This window comes from Sinohyriopsis cumingii, chromosome 6 (assembly GCF_028554795.1).
Source record: "Sinohyriopsis cumingii isolate HCF-2022 chromosome 6, ASM2855479v2, whole genome shotgun sequence".
In the NCBI taxonomy this organism is placed as follows: Eukaryota; Metazoa; Mollusca; class Bivalvia; order Unionida; family Unionidae; genus Sinohyriopsis; species Sinohyriopsis cumingii.
Window position 1 is genome coordinate 4,089,069 of NC_142966.1, and position 24,126 is coordinate 4,113,194.

Genomic DNA, 24,126 nt, shown 5'->3' on the forward strand with positions numbered 1-24,126 from the left:
TCCTAACCTTTCAGTATCATTTTGGAGATGCTAATAACAGCATCAATATTGATTGTGTGAGTGTTGGGGGGGTGTAATCATATCGACAGGCTAGCTACTAAGGAGAATACAAGTTTGATCAATTAACATTCAACCATGCTGGAATATTGATATACTGATGTGTGGGACCCTGTAAAACTTACAAAGTGACATATCAAATAAATTCATTGATACACAGCCAATGAAATTGACCACACATATACAATTACTCAATACAGTTTAACAGAGAAATTTCTTCTCAGACACCAATTCACTTACAACTGACTTTAATGATTTCTGGAATTTACAAAATCACAGTAAATAATAAGATAAGATATAGAACAAATATTTACAGTGGATAATTCAGTTCAAGGTAAAAAGCATTTCACCTGCTTGGCTTTTAATAAGCATGTACCATAAAACAACTCCTGCGGAAGCTAAATCTGTCCGTCAAAGTCACTCTCTTGTGCACTTAGATCAGAATGAGTATCTGGATGAGATTGAAGCTATTACTGCAAAAAGAAAAGAAACAAGTGATATTGATGTACTTTTAACATTCAGTGAAAACATAAGAATTTCAGAAGAGAAACTTTATGTGTATTGTCCTTTGCATGAAACTGCCACTTAATTTTAAGCTTTTCCCCCTTAGTTAACTGAACCTAGAAATTTCAAGATATATACACAACACTGAAACATTTCCTATTATCATCCAAGTGTGAGATGAATCTCTTATGTCAACTTCAGAGTGGGGTCATGAAGGTAGAAATTATGTTGGTGTGCTAAAACTTTAATTCTTCTCACCAAAATATAGCAAGGAATATGCCATATGCATCATTATTTCTAACACCGTTCCACCGGTGACATTTAACATTCACAACAGTATGTTTATGTGTGATTCCTCTGAAGTCCATCTGCTCCTGTGGGGTTAAATTACTTTTAAGAATGCATGTTTACATGTTATGCAATTCTTCCTGTGTCTGTATTGAAATATGAATAATATTCATAAAAAGGTGCAAACCTTGACAACTACAAAAAGAGCAAGACAATACATAATGTATTGTCTTGCTCTTTCTGTAGTTGTCAAGGTTGCACCTTTCCACATTTTGTTCCCGTATTTAGTAAGTTAAGTCCAAAATATGCTACTTTGTCATCATGTAAACAGTTCTCACATTGAGGTACAAAACACAGTTACCTCCCTCTCCAAAGTGCACCACATACAACACTAAGTGATATATGGAAAAAGGAAGGAAATATAATGAAGCTAATGCATAAAAAATATTTAAATATACACAAAGAAACAGAAAAGTATAATAGATGTGGCTGACTGCACCAATAAAAATTATCTGTTTTCCTTAAGGGGGGCAGGGGCCAGATTTTATGTACAACTTTATTGTAACAATCAGCGACCTAGTATAAAAAAGCATGAAAAATCAAATACACAAGTGAGGTCAAAAAGGTCAATAATTTTGGATACCTATATTAAAACAATGTATAAGAATATTATCCACTTGACCAAAGAAGTCAATGGCAGCCCAACCCCCAATTTCTACATGCAATTTTCATGTCCGAAGGTCATTTTTGACACCATGTGATACTCACAGTGCAAACATAATCCCTTTTCCTAGATGACAATTCTGCAAAACAGTGTGTACTAAACATGCTGATGCAACTGAAAATAGTTGTCATCCAAGCCACTTTTGAAATATTCTACTTCCCCCAAACCCACATGTTTAGGTGGCAGGGTCCAGTTTCGTAATTTGGCCCCTGGCAAATTTCTTAACTTAAGGCTATGGTGTGACTTTTTCAGCTACTATTGTTTACTATTTATAGATATGGATATATTTGTGAACTAGGTGTTTTGGGCTTGTGTTGTTCTTGAAATTGATGTCAGTCATGTACACCTTCCATAGTTGCTCTGCAGTATGTTGATAGTGAAATACCAATAGTTGGCTAGGAAGAAGAGCTAGCCTCCCATAGCAGTAGACACGTGGGTTCAAGGCAAGCCGAGTATTTCAAAAACGGCTTGGATGACAACTATTCTGAATTGCATCAAACTATTTAGTAGACAATGTTTTTCAAAAGTTTCATCCAGGGAAAGGGCTTGCGTTTGCATTGTGAGTACTACATGCTGTCAAAAATGGCATTTGGATGTGAAAAATGCAGGTATAAAATAGGGGTTGGGGTGCATAAACCTCTTGCTATGAACTGCCATTGACTTCTCTGGTCAAGTGAATACTATTCTTATGCTCTGTTTTAATATAGGTATCTAAAAATATGGACCTTTTTGACCTCACTTGTGTATTTGATTTTTTATGATTTTTTATACTAGGTCACTGATTGCGGCATTAAATTTGTACATAAAAACTGGACCCTGCCCCCTTACCGCTATGGGAGGCTAGTTCTTCTTCCTAGCCGACTATTGGTATTTCACTGTCAACATAATGCGGAGTAACTATGAAAGGTGCAAATGCCTGACATCAATTTCAAGAACAACACAAGCCCAAAACACCAAGTTCACAAATATATCCATATCTTTAAAAAGTAAACCAAAATAGCTGAAAACGTCACACAACAGCCTTAAGTTAAGAAATTTACGAAACTATACCCTGCCACCTGACTGCAACTGTATAGCAAATGTATACAAGCCACCATGGCGGCCAAACGTGTGTTAATAGTATACGCCCACCAGGAACCCCGGTCCTTTAACGGGACTCTTAAGGATGAAGCGGTACGAACCCTGAAGGAAAATGGCTGCGAGGTGGAGGTATCAGATTTGTACGCAATGCAGTTTGATCCCACTGCTTCTAGACACCACTTCACAGGTGAGGAAGCATGGGGAATGGGGGGGGGGGGGGGGGGGTCCGCTAAATGTTCAATGTGGTAGCGCTGATTACAGTCAGCATTCGAAAAAACTAGTTCGTAGAAGAAACTCATGCTAGTAAGAACAAAATGAAAATAGTTAAAAGATGAAATTAAAACAAAATGTTAAAAATTTACATAACTACGTCAACAGCAGGATTGGTACTAAGGTGATCTACACATTGTGATGCTAAAGGGAGTTACACATAGTTTGGTATCTCAGGGATTTACACATAGTTTGGTACTTAGGGATTTACACATAGTTTGGTACTAAGGGTCTTTATATAGTATGTTGCTAAGAGGATTTACACTGTGGTGCTTAGAGTATTTACACATAGAGTGGTAGTAAGGGGATTTACACATAGTTTGGTACTAAGGGGATTTACACATAGTGTGGTACTAAGGGGATTTACACATAGCTTGGTACTAAGGGAATTTACACATAGTTTGGTACTAAAGGGATTTAGACATAGTTTGGTACTAAGGGGATTTACACATAAGTAGTGAAGTGGGTCACCCTAGCCTCAATGCACACAACGTACGCGCGCAGACACACGCACACACATACACTCACACACACACACTATAAAATGGATAAAATTAGTAACTACTTACAATATCAACTTGAGTGACGATCGTGGATAAACACCCATGTATCTATTTATAGCTATAATCAGCTAAAATTCCTATGAAATCCCACTATCTATTTATACTACAACTTGTGGGTTATTCCTTTGGAAAACCCCACTATCTTTTTATAGCCTCAGTTTGAGTGACGTTCCTGTTTATGAACTCTAGTACATATGTATAGCTACAACTTGTGGAAAACCCCAAGTCCATATTTATAGTCTCGAAATTTCCTGCGTCAGTGACGTCACTGTACTGGAAACTAGGGGGATAAATGTCAACAGTGTTGCAAGTGGCTGACCTGAATACGCGCTACTTTAGGTAGGTAGGTAGAATGTATTTAATAGGGATAAAGTGAGTTTTATAGGGACAAACAGAGACCAATACACACACACACACACACACACACACACGCACACCACAGAGGGAAGAACAAAAAAACAAACCCAAAATATACTATTCACACAGGGAAGAGGAAAAACCCAACAAATATACTATCCAGACGTGTGTCTGCGCGCGTACGTTGTGTGTGTGTGTGTGTGTGTGTGTGTGTATTGGTCTCTGTTTGTCCCTATAAAACTCACTTTATCCCTATCAGATACACTCTACCTACCTACCTGCAGTTGCGCGTATTCAGGTCAGCCACTTGCAACACTGTTGACATTTATCCCCTAGTGTTCAGTACAGTGACGTCACTGACGCTGGAAATTTCGAGACTATAAATATGGACTTGGGGTTTTCCACAGGTTGTAGCTATACATATGTACTAGAGTTCATAAACAGGAACGTCACTCAAGCTGAGGCTATAAAAAGATAGTGGGGTTTTCCAAAGGAATAACCCACAAGTTGTAGTATAAATAGATAGTGGGATTTTATAGGAATTTTAGCTGATTATAGCTATAAATAGATACATGGGTGTTTATCCACGATCGTCACACAAGTTGATATTGTAAGTAGTTACTAATTTTATCCGTTTTAGTCTAAACCATTGTAATTTAATTTTCGGGGATATGTTTCTTTTCCTTTAAATTCTGGGACAATTTCGTCATTTTAACGTTACTTTTAGTCACATCCATTTTGTTGCTGAGCATTTCTTGATTATAGCTATTTATAGCATCATTAGAATTATGCAAATTTTTGAACAGCCCAGCAAAATTTCAGGTCTTAGTAATGCTTTATATATAAATCTCAGGCTTTTACTAGTGTATGTCTGTCTCTGTCTCTGTTGTGTTTGGCCTTCTACCATCATTGTCCCTAGACAGGCCCACCATGTTAAACTCCCTTTGACGCTATACAGACCCACCATGTTAAATTTCCCTTGACGCTATACAGGCCCACGATCTATTCCCATGTTAAATTCCCCTTGAGGCTAGAGTGACCCAAGACTTTTTCCCCATGTTCAATTCACCTTGGGGCTAGAGTGACCCAAGACCTTTTCCCATGTTAAATTCCCCTTGAGGCTAGAGTGACCCATGATTTTTTCCCATGTTAAATTTCCATTGAGGCTAGAGTGACCCAGGGGGGTCCTGTAATGCTAATTCCCATTGAGGCTTGGGTGACCCACTTCACTACTCACATAGTTTGGTACTAAGGGGATCTACACATAGTTTGGCACTAGGGGACCTACACATGGTTTGGTACTAACTGATTGATCGATTGCTTGGATTTACGTCGCGTGCGCCCAAAAGGGCATGTGCGACGGGTTGATTCCCGCACAGCGGGATGCTAAATGTTCATTGGGGATGGAATTAGTGCCACATCCCCCAAACGTTTATGTGCTCAAGGAGCACTGCTAATTTAACCGACAGGTCGTAGGACCATATGTCTCTAACGACCTGAATGAAGGGCTTTCATGAGTGGGAATGGGCTCAACACACACTCGTGTTAACAATGAGTTCATTTCAGTCCGTATTTTCTGTACTATGTTTCGACCCAAGCAGTATATAACGCCTGTTGCGATTGGTCGCAACGATGACGTTACATCGGGACGCCTAGCTTTTGGCGGGTGGAAATTGTTCCTCATCTCCGCCGTTATACGATGTCCGAAAGAGGCAAGCGGGCAAGGAACTCAGCAAGCCAGCCATGGATGTCGTGGACTTTTAAGAACGTCAGTCCGTACTTAGTCAGATTTAGTCTAGTTGTACTAATGGACAATAAAAAATGCCAATAATGTGTTAGCCACCTGTGCAATTGGGTCAAATCAAAACAAGTTGTACAGTTTTCCTACGTCCTAACTATCGAAAAAATTCTAGTACATAGTGTACGTTGTAGATGCCCTACAGATTTGTAATAACTAATATGTCTGAGCGACATATAAAAAGCTTGGTCTCTATTAGGTCATAAAAGGTTTGAATTTTTGGACCGGTGGATTGACGGATCAAGTTAGTGTACATAATAGTTTTATCGAAACGTGATACCAAGCCAAAATGGTTCCCTGGATAAGAGGTATGATTGGTACCCCTTGGAAGGGCATTTTTAGCAGAAGTTCCCCTTTTTCTTCTGCTTTTTTTTACATTTTTCCACAGTCCTTTTTCCTTTCAGGTTATTTCGGTGAAATGGTAGCTGTGTAGCATAAAATTATAGTTAGCTGCTAGTAGTGAAAGGGGATATTATAGCGTCAATGGGACTTATCATTAAAAATACCCTTGGGAACATATAGCGTCAAGGGAAATTTAACATGGAGAAAAATCGTGGGAACATATAGCGTCAAGGGAAATTAACATGGAGAAAAATCGTGGGACTGTTGAGCGTCAAGGGGATTTGAACATGGGAATAGGGGACTGTATAGCGTCAAAGGAATTTAAACAGGGTGGGACTGTATAGCGTCAAGGGAAATGGAACATGGGATTTTTTAAAAAAAGGGGTAGGCAATGGAAAGGCTATCTCTTTTCGAGAAATATGGCTGGCCCTGAAAAGGGCCCTTGGGTTTTCTTCTTCTGCTTCTAATTTCTTCTTTTCCTCCACCAACTTCTTATTTTCTCACCTACACTCTTTTTCTTCTTTTTTTTCTCCTCCTCTTCTTTCTTCTCTTCCTCCTCTTCTTCTTTCTAACTCTTCTCATTTACTTCTTCTTTTTCAATTTTTTCATTCCATGCTCTCATCCTTGTCCTTTCCTCTTCATCCTCCTTCTCCTCCTTTATTTCCTTCATCACACCACTTATCATATCCTTTGCTTTTCTTAAATTATTAATTTCCATTTTTACTCTATGCGGACTATAAGAATAGTGATCTTCAACTAGTCGTACGAGCATTTGTTCTATCATTCCCAAATTGTCAAGGACGTCTTGCAATGATTGAAATTTATCCAGGTGGTTTGAAGCCATCTTCTATGAAGAATGGTTTGAACGACGAATACTGTGGGTTCTTATACTTAAAGCGCGTACGTGAAGGAAAACATCCCCCTAAAAACATAAAATGGATCTTACCTAGATCATGACCCAACAACGCGCGGACGTGAAGGAAAACATCCCCCTACTTTTTCATTTCATATAATATAACCCAAACTATACTCTCCACATACGCTAAGAAGCCCATAATCTACTATTCACACAAACATACCTGAGCTCTTACAAACACAAACACGCAAACACACAAACACATACCCTCACATCTTTTAAAAAGAGTTAGTGTTTATATTCACACTACTCTACCTACACACATTGGCAAATCGATCGTTATTTCTTTTCTAGAGTATTGGGTAGCCCTGAAAAGGGCTGTTTTGTTTGGAACTTCATGGACACCTGGTTAATGGTGGCACCTTCCAGGCCTGGCACCACATACACATCTTATCCCCCAGTTACTTTTTACCTTTTGGGGGGAGAGAGCAGAGGCAGGATATGTCGCTTCAGAATCCCAATTTTCGCTCTCTGGGATTCTGAAATTTTTTCTTCTCTCCTTTTCCTCCTCCTCCTCTTCTTTGTATCTTCTCTCCTCCTCTTTGTATCTTCTTTCCTCTTCTTCTTTATATCTTCTCTCCTCCTCTTCTTTGTTTCTTCTTTCCTCCTCTCTTATCCTTCCCTCCTCGACAATGGCTTCCGCGGCCAGTTCATTTAATATGCGCCTGGCATATTCCAGATGCACATGAAGTTCCAACAGTTTCTCCAGTCTCGTGTTCATTTTTGGTGTTGATCAATCAACAAGGGTAGCTAGACTGCCCAGCGAGTTTCAATTTATAGTGAAAGCGCGGACGTGATGGAAAACATCCCCTAATAACATAAAATTGATCTTACCTAGATCGTGACCAAAAAAACAACGCGCGGACCTAAAAGAAACACTCACTCACTTTTTTATGCTACCCATCATTATTGTAAAATTTTTTATAAATCACTTCAATAGACTACCCACATACGCAAAGCAATCCAATCTAACCCCAAATATACACCTCAAACAGACCCCCAAAAAACAAACATCATTTTAATCTACTATCTACACCAACCTACTTTATCACTTACAAACACACAAACACACAAACACATACACTTCCACTATTAATAAAGAGTTAGTGTTTATTTTCACACTACTCTACCTACACACATTGGCAAATTGATAGTTATTTCTTTTCTAGAGTATTGGGTAGCCCTGAAAAGGGCTGTTTTTTTGTTTGCTATGGCATTCTTTTTTAGTTTCTAAGAATGCGATGTCCTCTGAGGATAGACTTTCTGGCGATAGGTCTGCTTCTTCGGAAAGAGAAGAAGAACTCTTTGGTGTCGATACGGCAATCGACAAAGCCTCTGTCAGCTTCAGGTTGCTGCTGCTGCTGCTGCTGTTGCTGCTGTTGCTGCTGTCTCTGAAGTCTGTACTTCTCTGTCCATTCTTCTTTTTCCCTGTTCATTTCTTCTCTGAAGAGCTCTTCTATCAGGTCTTCAGTGATTTTTAACATTCTCACATTCTCTATTTCTTCTGGCTTCGGTATCAGACTGTGTCTGACTCTATGCAAATTCACGTAGGCTTCGTTGAGCTTAGCTAGTTTGGAACACATCTTCTTAGGAGGATGAGTCGACAATGGATGGTTAGACTGGGAACAACCCCGGTTCTTAAAGTCAAAGCGCGGACGTGAAGGAAAACATCCCCCACACGGTTTTCGAGCCGCAACGTTCAGTGAGTGTCATGAGAGGGATAGTAAGAAATCAAAGAGCATCAATCCAACAGTCTTATAGCTAAACAAACCACAAAGGCATTTTTTTCAAAACACAACATTTTTTATTCAAAAATCACTTAACACTAAACAACAACTCTAACATTTTTTAACAATAATCCAACATTATAACATCAAACAATTTTTTTCAAATCACAACATTTTTTCTCAATGGACAATCTACTTTAAACAGGGCTGACAACGTTGTGAATGAAATTGTGATTTCCACTGTTGGAAATCATTAGGCCATTGATGGACACTACGTTTCCTAGCTTGAGACAAAAGATAAGCATAATGGTCACAAAACCATCGATCTACTTTCACATCGTTTCTCGAAGAAGAACGAGGATCGAAATGAGTCACTAAATGTTCTAAGGAATAGCCCAGGCTGCGATGATGCAGAAAATACACACAGTACTGTCCACACACCAAGGAATCTGTGCCTTGTAATTTCACGTTATTGAATCGGGTGGTTTGAGCATTTCTTTTCATAAAGTCGATGATATCGTCTTCCAAAGGGGGCAATCCGTACGAATCGAAATATTCCACACATCCTTCTTGAGGAAAGTAGACGGCTACCCAATGGGTTCCTGGGAGATGACTGTCGTCCGTGTTGATCACGTAAGCTTGATGGTCTTTAGGTTTGCGATGAGGAAGTTCATCTTTAGCACAGACGACAGGATTCCAAGAAGCCGTATACGAACTGTGGTTTAAAAGGTAATAAAGTTCCCAGGTATCCATTGATTTGTGTGTTTTTTTCTTCTTCTTCACAGGTAATAATAAGTCGTCAATTCGATCCTGACTTTTTGCTTGAAAATGTCTGACGAATAAACGGTTATTCGTTCTGTTTCCTCACTCTGATTCAGGAGAGCTTCGATACGATGGATCTCTTGAGTGGTTAATGGTGGACAAGAATGTTCACGCAAGTCTTTATACCACTGGTGCAACACGTCCTTGTTTGAGATGAGACTCCAAGCTTCGTCCAGATACTCGTCCAATTTTTCTTCTTGACTTAACATCAGGCATTTATCGTGTTGAATTTGACTGGGATGATCGTTTTGGCATCCATAGCAATTTTTCTTGATCAATTCCGTCATTTTATCGACCAAGTGTTTGGCAAAACAGGAGACTAAATGGGCTTCTTGTTCTGGCCATCTCGACTTCATTATGATCACTTCTTCTTCTTCCACAGTCTCCTCACATTTCATGTCCAAAGTTTCTCCACTAGGTAAAGAGGGAGAACAGTCTTCCATGGTTTCTAGTAATCTAGAATGACTTCTCTCAAACTGTTGATTTCTATCGTATTATCAAATTCTGCATACAGGAGGACGTTCACTGTCTCGTCCAGTGACTTTGCAAACTGAAGTTCCACACGAATCTGGCCAGATTTTATAGGGTGGAAATGTCCCTCGTCGCTGCCTTGGTCAGGAGTGAAATTGAAAGCCCACAAAGCATAGCCTCCTGCATAATCCTCGTACGTAATACCGTGACTGGTGTTGGTTCCTAACTGTCCGGTGGCTTCGTACAGGGACAAGTACGACCTCAAGTAATTTTTGTTGGCAAAGTCAGGTTCAAAGGGTCGGGTACACAAGGTCTTGCCATCGCGACTGACTTCGATCTTGGACACGCCAAAGTGATGAAAGTGGAAAGGATTTTTACCCAAATCTCCGTTGAAGGCTTTATTCTCGACCATACCAAGAATTAAACGTTTGGGTAGCTGTCCTTGGAACAGATGATCTTTGATCATGGATCGCTGTCCCCTAGGAATGGTGAAAGTTTTCACTTCCACGCGTCGTATGGGATACTTGGCGGTCGTTCTGCTCAATGTTTGACTGATGTCGTTACCCACTTTAGGTAACACTTCTACGCGTCGTACGTAGAGCCTGGCTTCCTCGATGACAGTTTTGCAAGCGTCACTACCTATCAAATGGAAAGCGGCACTGCTACGATTCAGTCTCAGGCGGACATTCACCCCGTTTAGCAAATATTTCTCTTGCAACCACATGTCCAAATGCAAACGATCCATCAGTTCTAAACTTTTGTTTTCTATGATTCTGTTTCTTCGTTCTGTAAATCCCTCATTCCATGATTTATCTTTATCCTTTGTATCAATTTTGAATTCTTCAAACTGGTCTGCATCGTCAGCTTCCCATACCACACAGGCATTGAGATGAGTGTTCTTGGCGTCTATTCCGTACGTCAAGAGATTTTCCAGGTAGGCACGATAAGGGTAAGTATCCATGCTGCTGCTGACCAGTTTGTTGTTCAAGTACAAGTCCACTCCGCTAAACAAGGAATGCATGAAATTGTTGACGGGAGCTATTACATCAGTATTTTCTAGGGCTGAATTGTCTTCTTCGACAACTTTGACTTTCAGGTACAAGTAACTGCTATTCAGATCGATGTAATCTTCGGGCTGTCCTTTGATTTCAAACTCAATGGGAGCTGAGGCTGTCAATGAGGAAACGGGGTGAAATTCCACCCACTGGGATTCTTGCATCGTCATCATGGTGGGAGGCATGGCAAACAGATCCAGTTCCGTCTTGGAACAGGCGCAAGACTCTCGGTGCATCATTTTTTTTGTTGCTGTGTCTCAATAATCGAAAATGTCTAAGTCTCGAACGGTTCTTCTTTTCTTGGCCTTTCTCGCTTGAAGTCTGGTGAAAGGGTGTTTTCTTCTGCGTCGTCTTTTTCTGCCTTGTCCTTGCTGAATGCCTGACTCGGTAGCGTGCAGGGCATTTATAGGTGTGTCTCGTCGGCCTAAAATGTCTTTACCCGTTTGCAGCAAGACATTTTTGCCAGCCCTCATGAAGGCTTCTTTAGGGCTTTGTTTGTCGATGATGACATTTTGGAGAAATTCTTTGCCTTGCGTCAGTGCCGCATCTTTCAAGGCGTGCAATCCGCGTGTCACCATCGGTTTCAACACCGGGGCCACCGAACGAAAGGCTGATTTTAACATGTCTCCTAAACCGTGTCCTCGCTGTTGAGCCACCCCTCGGTACACTGGATACATGACTTAAGAGTCGTGAGAGAACCGTTTTCGAAAATGGAGTTTCACCGTGACTTTTCCTTTGGTGAATGGAATATTTTGTCCCAGATCTCCTTTTATAGCAATGTTGACCGTGTCCAAATACGACTTGCTGACCGGCAAATAGTGAGGATGGACAAATTCCCGGTGGACGTGGTAAGTGTTCCCACCTTCCTGGTGACTGGTCGTGGTACTATCCACTTTGAAAGGAATGACACGCAGTAACGGCACGGAGGTGTGTCCCACCACGTTATACTCCACCACATCGGAGTACACGAACATCAAATTCAGTCCTTGATTCAGTTCTACAGGTAATCGAAAATACTTGTAAAATTCCATATTGCTGTTGATCTTCGGATTAAAATTTGGAGCCATTTTTGTGTCTCCACCTAAAATATCAAACAAGTCACGATTGAACCTGAAGGACAACAGTTCAGTATCCTGAAATTTCATCAGTAAGCGACGAGCCACTTTATGGTACTCCAGGGTGACACTTTTTTTGACTCTGATCAGGGCTTTGCCAAAGGCGAACTCGAACCTGTTCGCAATAGTGTCCACCAAATGTTGGCCACTAAAATAAAACCCTGCCGGAATTTTAAAGGTGTAGATTTTGAAGGCTGGATTGCCGGCTTGTTTTGTGTCCCCTGAAAACCCGATGTCATTCATGGCTTGTTGCAATTGTTCGTTCAGGATTTCCACCTCAAAAGTGTTTTGCTTTTCGGTGATGTTTTGGATTTGTGTAGGGTGAATCATTTCTACTAAAGCCACTTCCCAATGGGCTTCGTGATCTAAGGGGATGGCTTGAGGTAATTTGGCCGTGTAACAGCACAACGTGTTGTTGGGAAACACCTCCATGGAACTGTCACTGGGTAAGGTTAAGTAAAATTGGTTTTGGTGACTCATAATTCCAGAGTTCTGTGGCTGTCCGAGGGGTTACTGGACGTCAGAGGCGTCTCTCCGCCCAAAATGGGGTTCTGGTTGTGGTTGTGGTTGGACTGGTGACTGACACTGGCACTGGACACAAGGTTCCCGTTCGAGGAGAATTTCAGGGAGGGATTAGGAAGCAGGTAACCGATGCAACTGCTCAATAAAATGGTCCACAATTGTTTGTCTCCTTGTTGCAAACTCAAATTGGCGATGGCTGCCCCGATGACACAATACACCACGAAGATTTGGCAGAAAAAGACGATTTGCGTTTTAGGCACACGTTCTCCACACCACACCCACAAGGGCTGTTTTTGTAAATCTTGCACAGAAGAACTAGGGGAAGAAGGAGTGGTCGACGTAGCTGCGTCTGCTGTGTGAAAGGGCATGATGGTCACTTCTTCTTTTTATAGTCGATGACTTGCGAAGCGTCGATCCAAGAATCGAAACTGGGTGGATATCCTTTCCAACGTACTTTGACTTCTTTGAAACGTCGTTTGCCCACTTTACGGGTTCTGCGTTCGAGAATGCTTTCGATATCGTACACGTCGTCTTCTTTTTTGGTGACACGTTGTAACTCGGGCAAATAAAACGTTCCTTTGAGCACTTCTCCGTTCATGTCTTCCAATTTATAGACGGCAGGATGACGGCCATGCACTCGTCCAGTGACGCGAAACAATTCGGTCGTCCAGTTAGGTAAGTAACCTTTGTCGAAAGTGCGTTTGGTTTTGCCAATGCGCACCCAATCTCCTACGGTCAACTCTCCACTTTTCTTGGGGACAGCCCTCGTCGGGGACGTACCAAACGGGCGCTCAAACACCAACACTTCGTTCTCGGGGGTCACGTCTTGCGGGGCACGTCCGATGCTTCGATGGTAAGATTGGTTGTACGCTTGCACCAGGTGCGGTAAGATGTCGATGTACTTCAGAGTGTGGTGATGCGTAAAATATTTCCACATGCGTTCTTTCAAAGTGCGTTGAAAACGTTCCACGATGCTGGCTTTGGTTTCGGGATTCTCGGTGGTACAAAAATGAATGTCACGTTTCTTTAATTCTTTTTGGAAAGCTTGGTTCAGAAATTCGGTGCCTTTGTCCGTTTGCCATCGAAGAGGGTGACGACCGCTTTGTTTCAACACCCGTTGCAGGGCTCGCACTAACTCGCTGCTCGATTTGGAAGTCAAGGGCACGACCCAGGCAAATTTGGAAAAGACGTCGATGACACAAAACAAATATTTGTAACCACGATTGTAGCTGGCCAAATGAGAGACATCGGCTAAATCGGCTTGCCATTGATGATCGATGCCTTCCACTCGGGTGCGACTTCTGGCAAACTTGCGTCGAATGGGTTTGTGTAAAGTGTAGGTAGCTTGTTCTTGTAACCATCGTTGCACTTGAGGTAAACGGAGACTTTTCAGTCGCGTTTTGGCAGCACGATACAATTTTTGAACTCCTGCGTAACCTGCAGGATGGGAGGGATCGTAGTAAATGCTGGCTAAGACTTTTTCCATTTTTTGTGTTGGTTGGTGTGTTAGTAAGACACCCACTCTTGGAGGATGCTACTCTTTTTCTCTTGGGGTATTTTCTTGGATTGCAAGGCTTTGCGTGTGCGGCCGGCAATAGGTGTCGAAGATGAGGAGGAGGATGTCTGAGCGGGGGATATCGGTTCTTGTTTCACTTCTGTCTTCACTTCTGTCTTCACTTTCTTTTTCTCTTGTGAGGAAGAAGGGTGGCCATCATCTTTTTAATCCATCCAATTCTGGAGGTAGGTGGTGTTGTTAACTTGCGTACTTTTTCTGGTGGAGTTTGAAACCCTTCCTCTTCTTCTCCTTTTTCTGTCTTGGTCACGGGTACTGGTGGTACTGGTACTGGTACTGGTGATGGTGCTGGACTTTTCATCAAGGTCTTAAAATCTTTTAGAGTGGGTAAAGCTGTTTCGTCTAAAGCTTTCTGGTGAAAGAGTTGCAGTCTTTGCAAGAGTTGACCGTACTTTTGCGATTTTTCTGTTTCGGACAAATCTTGGCGATCCATCAAGGATTGCAATTCGTGTTGTAACTGGGACATCTCGCTCAGATTGGGATTGGGAGGTAAATGCGGGGTGCGTTGTTCTTGCCACCGATGGTATTCCATCCATCGTTTGTAAGGCACTAAAGCTAGTTTTCGTCCTTCCATGGGGTTGTCAGGGGTCAATTCTGAGATCTTGGGACTTCCGAAGGCCTTTTTATCTTGCTCCCACCAGTCCTCCCAACATGGTTCCCAAGACTCCTTTCAGTATGGGGCCTAACAAGAGAGGTAAAATGCCTCCACGTTGGACCAACATCTTCTTTTTTTGACGAATGGGAATTTTCTTTTGAACCATTTTCCGAAGAACGTGACGATGTTTGCCTAAGCATTGTTTCTGGTGTTTGGACAAAGGGATCGTGCCTTTCAAAACGTTCAAACAACATTCGCACACGGTATCGATGACCTCTTTGGAGGCCGTTTGAATGAGTTTTTTTCGTAGGGGTGGAGAAGCTTTGGACAGGACAGATAACAGGTCCCCATGTTTGGCTAAACGTGGTGGCAGTCCTTTCCTTTTCTTTCCTTGGGGTTTTCTGGAGGGTGACATCTTTGAGTCTTTAGGAGCACCTAAAAACACTGATACCCTACTCGGTCACAGGCCTTTTTTATACTGGAACGCGTCGCCACTGATTGTCTTTACGTCGTATCAGTTTGAGGGCAGGCATGACACGTCGTGCAGGGGTACGTAACGGACTAAATCGAGCCAGTTCTTGCTTGGACAAATCCAGTAAACTTTGTAACATGCCCGATCTTTCATGGACTTTGATTTTGGGAGAAGGTACTTTGTGAGCAGCAGCCACTGCCGCTAAATTGGAGGGTCCTGCTACTGGGGAAGTTCTTTTGGGGGTCATCAACGGAGAAGTTCTTGGTGTGATCAACGTCTCCAAGTACTCTTCAGTTCCTGGTGACATCAACGGAGAAGTGGACAAACGTGAGGCTGCCGGAGACGCAGTCATTGCCGTGGCAGGTCGTGGTTTGCGAGTGTAAGGTTGCGTCCTGGCCGAAGTGCCTCTCTTGCGACTAGTTTTCTTCTTCTGTGGACTTTTCTTTTTCTGGGGACTTTTTCTCTGTTTCTTTTTCTGTGGGGCTTCTTTTCTTTTTCCGGGGTGGTGGTGGTGTCTGGTCAGAGGAGGGGGCATTAGTATCCCATCTTAAGAGTGAGCGAATGATGACCCCTCCTAGAGTACCGCTCCCTCCAGGTTTCAAAATGATTTGTTTTTTGGTTTGAGTATCGATGCGGGGATCGGCCAGTTGGACCAAAGCGACTTTGTTTCGATCGAAAAAGCGTTGGGTTTGATGAGGAATCTGAATGATTCCTTGGAGTAATTGACGTGCCGTCACCGTGAACCATCGTAAGACTTCTTTGAGACTAGCTTCTAAGACACGAGCTCGTGTTTGTGGATCTTTTTCTCGACTGATGCCATAAAAGGCACGAATCAATTTGACGGGAAGATGCGACTGAAGGGACGTCATGTTCACACTGTGTGAGACAGACGAAAAAGGGTCTGAGGTTTTTATAGATTTTTTTTCATGGGGAGTGAAATGAAGTCGAGGACGGAGACGTGTACAGGACAGGCCCTCCGTCTTGGCACCAGTGGTGAAACAAGTGGGTACGAAATCGCAAATCCTCGGGGGTCGTAGGTTTCAAATCGACGAGTAAATAGGCGTGTGGTGTTTGAGTGGCATCGTCGTACGCCTGAGTCAGCCAAGGCGTTCCTAACTGTTTGGCTAAGACTTGCACTTGCGATTTATCTCGAGGGCTTTTAAACAAGACCACGTAATGCGCATTGAGACTGATGGTGCGATGGGCTTTACTTTGTTGAAACAAATTTTGGGTGATGTAAACGACACTGGCATTACGGTGATGCCCTTTGCGCGTGAACCACAATTTAATTTCTTCTTCGTCTTCTCCTAACATGTCGTCGAAAATGACCAAATGGGTTTGACGGGAGTCAGAGACGATGCCGTCGTCTTCTTTAGGAATGCCTTCCACAAACACGATGGAATCTCCTTGACTTTCTCGCAAGAGGCTGTACGCCGATTGCCACTCTTTGTAACACCACACGATCCGTTGAGGGGGCCGATCGATCAAATGATGTTTATGTTCAATCAAACGTTTGACGAATTCGGTTTTGCCTGAACCGCTAGGTCCAGCAATGAGCATGTTAAAGGGATGGCGAAGATACAAAGCCTCCCAACTGGCACGATCTAAGTGTTCGTCGATGACTTTGACAGTAGAGGAAGAGGGAGCAGAGACAGTAGAGGTAGCCATGGTGTGAGAAATGTCACTTGTGACACGAAAAACAAAGAAGACAAGAGTTTATATACTTTTTCAGAACACGTTTATTGAATGTTTTTTTTCAAACATGAATACGAAAGACAAAAAAAGATAAAAGCCAAAGGCTTAAGTACAAGGATAAAAGGCACATGATAACGATGAACGTGGAATAAACACAAGTGTCTGTACAACAACCACATCTTTTGGGTAATGTTCTAACCAGTTCAACAGGGGGTAAGGTCACACAAGTGTCCTCCCGAAAGGGTCTTTCAGGCCTGTCCACGACAGTCCTGTCCTGGGTGACGGGTTCTTCTGGCACCGTCACTAACACGGGTTGAAAAGTAACTTTTTTCCTTGAACAACTCTCGTGCATACTGGGCCACTTCTTGGGTCCAAGCCTCAAAATCCCATTCTTTCCAGGCACGGACATCTGTCCAATGGGGATGTAAGTCACAAGCTACACACACATCGTCATACACGTCTTGGGTAGCTAAAAGTTGACGAATCTTTTTTTCCCGTAGAGGTCGAGAAGTATCCAGATGAAAACGCAAGGCTTTGAGCAAAAGGAGTTTTTCGTGACAATTTAAGGCCATGGAGGTGGTAAGTACTGATCGTAAAGAGTCCACAAAGAATCGGCTGGTAAACGAAATCCCAAAAAACAAGTCACTAAGACACACACCACTTGTCGTCCCAAATTGAATGGATACAGTTCTTGTAATAATCGATGGTAATGATCCACGGTTTGAATATGGTCATTGAGTTCCTTCCACGGAATCTGTTGGATGACATGTGACATAAGTCGTGGCATGGCAGCCTGTTTTTATAGTCTCTTTGTTTCGGAAACAATACACGTACTTTCTAGCCAGAGATCTTCGTTCTCCAGTAGGGAATCTAAATCTTGCATACTGTAACCGAAACTTCAGAGTTCGTTTAGAAGTTTCCTCTTCCTCAAAGTAGATTCCACGTAAAATATGTTGATAATCCTTTAACTTGTCTTCCTCAGTGTATTGCTGTAGGTGAATCTCGAAGTAACCAAAATCATGAACATTTCGATCATTCACTAACTCAAAGTGTTGAACAAGGTCTGACCACTGAAACAATTTCTGACGAATCAGTTCTCTTATACCATTCAGGTACCAGTGGTTAAAGATCTGGTGACGTAACGGATGCAATTGTTCTTTACGTTTGACTTGTATTTTCACCAGCTCTCGGTAAATGCGTTCTCTCAACTCCACAGGCAAAGCACGAATGTTCTCTAGCAAAGTATCCATGAATAGGTTATACTAAATCCTCTTTGGTCTGACACAAGAAATGTACTGTTTGCACAAACATGGTTTCACTTCAGTGTCGAATTTAAATCCTTTAGTCACTAATCTACACATTACAATTCGTTCAGAAGTTTCCTCTTTCACTAAGTTGACATTGTGTTCAAGATGTTGGTAATTCGTTAACTCTTCCTCTGGAATTCGATGCAGTACGTTTACAATGATGTAGGTAGAATCGTCCATACCAAACCAATCCTTTTTAAAACTAGAGGATCGTTGATCAATGTCTGTCCGATGGAACACTTTCAATTGAATCAATCCTTGTATAGCCTTCAGGTACCAGTGGTTCAAACACCGGTGACGTAACGGATGCAATTGTTCTTTACGTTTCACTTGTATTTTGACCAGCTCTCGGTAAATGCGTTCTCTCAACTCCACAGGCAAAGCACGAATGTTCTCTTGTAAAGTATCCATGAACAGATTATTATGGTAAGAAGTTACTTCAATGTCTCGGTCCCACTAAAGGTAAGTAATGACAATTCGGTGACCATCGAGCATGTTCTACGTAGGCCGAATCTTGCGGTTCCCAGTGGTGAAGTGACACACCGCAACTGAAGCACTTGACTTTATCTCCTTCGCCCAAGTAGAAAAATCCGGCTCTGGCTAATTCTTCGGGGGTCGGTCCTCCCAGATACTTTGGCCATTTTCCTTTGAACGATTGAAGACGATTTTCAAAGTCGCAGTATTCCGACAAACGCACAGGAAACGAATATTCGTCTTTCACAGGTTCGTTTCGATGAGGGTTGGGTGACAGGAACAGGAGTTTGCTCAGGGCTGGATGACATCCGTAGGGAGGTAAACGTGAAGGTCGACATTCCCCTTTAAACCCGGTAAAATGTCTAAGAGGACGAGCGGCATCGCTTTCGCATCCCTCAGGTTTGACACGCACAGCATCACTTTCCATGATAGGGGCAGTGAGAACAAAGTTCCCATGATGCTTTACGGCATCGCTCAGGTCACAAGGTACAGCATCGTATCCATCGCAAGGCTCACAATCGCACTCGTCTGCAAACTCCGTTATGCAATTACAATGGTAACCACATGGACAATCGCAGTTTCCTTCCGGACATTTTCCGTCGCAATGCCTGGGTCTTATCCATCCAGTATTAGTCACACTAGAGGAAGATACAACTTTTTTACAATCCCCAAACTGGAACGATGTCTCTTTCAAAGTATTCATCTTGTTCGCTCGGTCTTGGTAGTCACAATGAACTATCGATCTTGACCATAGCCCTTTTTTATACTAGTCGCAATGCAGTCTCCAGCTTGTACATCTTTCCGTTTTTACGTTTTTTATGTCCTGTTCTGGAAGGTACCGTCTCTAAGGTACCGTCAACATTGTACCGTAGTGTGATGGGTGGAAAGGCCATAGAAAGGTAAGGGCAGTGCGGAGACCATCGAGTATGCTCCAGAATAGCTGAATCTTTATAGATACATAGATCCATTCGTAACTTCAGTCCGCAAGCGAAACACTGTACCTCGTATCCCAATCCTGACTCAGGTCCCAAGTAGACAAATCCTGTTCTAGCTAAAACATGCGAAGAAGGTAATCCTTCCCTATCCGTAGGCCATTTCTGAAACGTGTCCAATCGACGGGCACAATCACAATAGTCAGGTAAGAAGACTGGAAAATGGTAGGGTTTGAACTTGGAGTTCTCATCGGGTTTCTCACTCGATTCTTGCTGTGGCGAAGTCATCTTTCTGGTGGGTGACTATCCTCTTACAACCAATGTTTTATACCAACGTGTCCATACGGTAAGGTAAAATGATTGGGAAGTCGAACTCGCTTCTGGTACACGATTTGATAAACTTTTTCCAAAGGTCGACTGACGATGTGGTGAGTGGGTAAACGTACAATCTTGTTCGGTTGGTGAGTGGTCACTTGAAAGTTTCCATCCTCTCCCGATTGCAAGGCTTCTTTCAATACCCCAAAGTTGACCACTCGACTGGTACGATAATTCAGAGTCAGTCCTTTCACTTTGCACGTCGTGTGCACTTCTCCTTGTTTGTCCCGGTATTCGTAGCCGTAATTTTTGGGACCACCACTGACGAAACTTAGAATCTTGTCGTCGGGATGCTCGTCTGTCCAGGCTCCTAAACGGTCTCCTTCGATGTCAGGGTGATGTTGAATCGGGTGATGGATGTAAATGCAACTGTCCGTGTCAAAGTACAGGACGCGTTCTTCTAACAGTTCTAAAGCTTCGTACAATTTTAAGCGAGCATGGGCTGTCACGTAAGCCGCAATGATGACATTTCCAAAAGGGTCGTCTTGTACAAAGTCCAGATCTTCTTCGTAATTGACCAAGATCAAATTCTCTCGAACGACGTCCACGTGTTTCATGTATTTGGTTTTGTCGTGAATCATCTAGAAGTAGCGGGAAGGTTCTGTCAAATATTCCGTCTTGGGTAAACACGGTCGTTGTGCCATTTTACCCCACAAGCAATTTAACATCACTTTGGCAAACGATCGCCTGCCTTCGTTTTTCTCGATGTGGTCTAAAGTGATGCCTTCTTGTTCGTAGTATTTCTCTTTGAATTTTATTTGGTCTTCCGGAGTGTGACACCAGGAAGGATAGCCGCTGGCTTCTTGTTTCAGTTTCAAAAAGGCATCCACGCAGTCTGCGAAAATGCCTTTCTGCGTGGGGTCACCCTTGCGGTATTGTTGTGTCTTGGGAAAGTGACAAATTTCGTACACTTCTAACAGTTGGTATCCCATGTCCAGAGCTTTGAACAATTCCACGCTGACCCAGGTTCCCGTCAAGGCACGTTCTTCCTGGCTGTGATGGCAAGGTTGGTCTTGGTTGCACGTTTCGGCACAAGTACGGCACAAGGGAAACATCAGTTTGCCTTGACAATGGTGAGGTAAGACGGGATGGTATAGGTTCGTGGGAGGCAAAACTTTGCACTTGATCAAGCCTTCGTATTGTCGAATGTTGACCAGGTCGATGTGTTCCGTCAGCAATTGCGGGTGCCCTACAGGAAAGCGACAATATTTGCACACGTAGGGATACAGCGAACACACGTCCAAGTATTTGATTTCTTCTCCTTTCTCTTCGTCGGCTTGGTACAGCAAACAGGTGGCATTGGTCCTTCCTCCGTACAAACTATCCCTCGGGTTCAGCGGGTCCATGAACTGGTAACTTTCCACGAGGCGTTTAAACTCGGGATCGGTTTTGATACGGTGATCGTACTCGTGTTCCCACATTTCCACCACTTGGTATCCTTGCTGTTCTAACTTTAGGCGCCGCTGACAAGTGTCCTGGTACAAGTCTTCCATGGTTCGTTGCAAAAACTGATTTTTAGTGCCACGGTCAGGGTAGCAGACGGGACATCCGTGAAATAAGCAACCGTTAAACTCGTACACGATCTTGGGGTTTTCTAAGTCCCAGCCATCGACCGAATACGTTCCGATGGTCTTTTCGCCCCCTCCGTTGCGGGCATGCTGAATCCATTTGTCTTCCTTGTCGCACAAGTAATGTAACCAACGTAGGGCTTTGACCGAGTATTGACGTTTGACAAAGTGAGACGTTTGAGGGCTGATGACAGCCACGGTGTTTTCAGGCATGAATCGTTGTCGATACACTAAGGAACACGCTTTGGCAATGGTGCAAGCTTCTTTCAAAGGATCGACCCCTCCGTGTTCCATGAACAGTTCTCGAAATTTTCCACAGCAACGCCGTAAAATGTCCACGTCGGAACGACAATACTTTAGCATTTCTTCCTGAAAGTCGAAAGGGTCCGAGGCGTGAGCCTGGTACCAAGCGTAGAAAGCTTCTCGTTGTTCGGTACGCATGTTGTCGGGGTCGTAATAGTGAGCCTCGGGTAAATGGGGTAGAACGGCATGTTGATTGGCTTCCGTATTGAAAAAGTGTGGAAAATACCCTTTAGCCATTTCTGTCATTCCAAACGTTTTAGGCATTCGACTCAAAGGCATGGCCAAGTAACTCATCGAATCTTTAAACTGCACTTGTCCCACTTGCATGAAAATGATTTTGGCTCCGTTCAAAGTCACTTTAGGACGCTCGGTGCCTTGTTCCGTATAGTATCTGAGAAGAAACTGTCCATCGTATCCGGAGAAATTGTGAGCCATCACCGTGGCATGACGATGACAATCTCCGTAACGTACGATGTCCTCTTGGCTCCACGTCTTGTCGACGGGGTCTAAGACCCATCGAGCGAAATCGGCTAGCGTGTTCGGTCCCCGAAAGATTTTTTCACGTCCTCCAGGAATCTTGCTGCAGTGAGGGCAATGACTGAAAATAGGTTCTTGAATGCACTTCTCGCACGCTCGATGAGCCACGCAGAAATTAGGAATGTGAATGCCGGTTTCTTGCATGCATTCGAAATCGAAAAAGATGAAATTGCCTTTCTTCTTGTGACCGTCCTCTTTCTCAGGTGGGGGTTGGTATTTTTGCACGTGACATTGGTGTTCCAAGTCCACGATGTGGTGACAAATGTGACATTTTTTCTTTCCTGAACATACGTGTGTCTTGATATTATTGGTACGTATGACTTGTTCACACGTAGAGCACAATCTCAGCAGTTGACAAGCGCATTTCTTCTGTGAACCTTGCGTTTTCAGATGTTGTTGGTAACAGGTAGAGCTGACAAACGTGCGCAGACAAGTTGAACAAGGCACTGGTTCTTCGCTCAGACAGGGTGAAGAGGCCAAACATCCTGGGCATTTCGATCCACAATGTTTGTGTTGCTCTCGATTATTATAACCATGGTCACATTTCTCACAGTAATAACCGTATCTCAGGAATCCGGTGATACTGGTAATGGTATCAAAATGGTCATCGTGATGATAAACATGAATGTATTTTCCGTCCTTAAAATCTTGCCCTCGAAACAACATAGACCCTCGCACTTCTTGAGGGTGCACTTTCAAGGTGTATCGTGGAGCTAGGGTATCTTGCAATTTTTGCATCTCAGGAATGCCACAGGGTGTGTCTTTGGACAGGCCAGCTTGTTGCAACAGGAGTTCTGCTTCGTTTCGTTGTTTGGCTCGATCGGATTGTTGAATAGTTTTCCAGGTTCTTTTCCATTCTACCGTGTCGTTCTTGTTGGCATAGGTTCGTCCCACCACAATGGCACGGGCTAAACACATCTGGTCATGAGGATTGTGAATTTGGACAAGGCTACCCTTAATGCTGCGAAGGTCGTTCACCAATAACATCTTTTTGCGTCCGGTCCCTTGAGGTGGAGAGACGTGGGTCATGTCCAATGTGGCTTTTCCATCGGTGATGTCAAACTGGTCATTAGATTGTTGCACGTGTTGAATCTTGTCCATGACTTTGGAAGCGGTCAATTCTGCAGGGCTGCTAAACTCGATCCAAACAGGGGATTTCAAACCGTCGTGTTGTATGGAAAGTCTCAAGCGATCGTCTTCTTTGGGTTGACATTGTTGCTTGAGTGCAGTGAGCAAAGAATCCCACACCCCAGTGATAAACACTTCTGCTTTCTCTAACGGCACTTCAGCCTTGAAATCTTTAAACTTCACTGTGTATTTGTAAGCCGTAGTTCTAAATTTTCTAGAGGAGCGCTTTTCCGTCTCTCGAATGGAATAGTACTTTTCAGGGTTAACTAAGGGTGGTGAAATTGGTTTAGAGGGTTCTGATTCTGGTTCACTCATGTCCTCTTCAAAATCACTGGCATGAATTTGTGCCAAGATTTCAGCCCTGGTACGAGGCGATAGATCACGTTTCTGCCTCTTACTTCTTTCTTCTTCTTTCTTCTCGAATGAATTAGATCGTTTCATCTTGAAAGCAAAAAGTCAAATGACTCAAGTTCAAACACCATGAGCTACTTTATAGTCATAGCATACCAGCGTATATAAAAGGGTGTGTGTCTTGTCCTTTCACTATTCATTTCAC

General features: G+C 43.0%; 1 protein-coding gene across 1 annotated transcript in view; it reads left to right on the forward strand.

Moving 5' to 3' along the window:
* The first annotated feature begins 2,638 nt into the window (after positions 1 to 2,638).
* The window catches only part of LOC149796293 (ribosyldihydronicotinamide dehydrogenase [quinone]-like), a 90,544-nt gene continuing 69,056 nt past the window's right edge, over positions 2,639 to 24,126 (forward strand). The window contains exon 1 of the mRNA XM_089960938.1: positions 2,639 to 2,840. Within this exon, the coding sequence (XP_089817064.1) occupies positions 2,669 to 2,840 (172 nt within the window). The 5' untranslated portion in view covers positions 2,639 to 2,668. The remainder of the gene's footprint in view (positions 2,841 to 24,126) is intronic.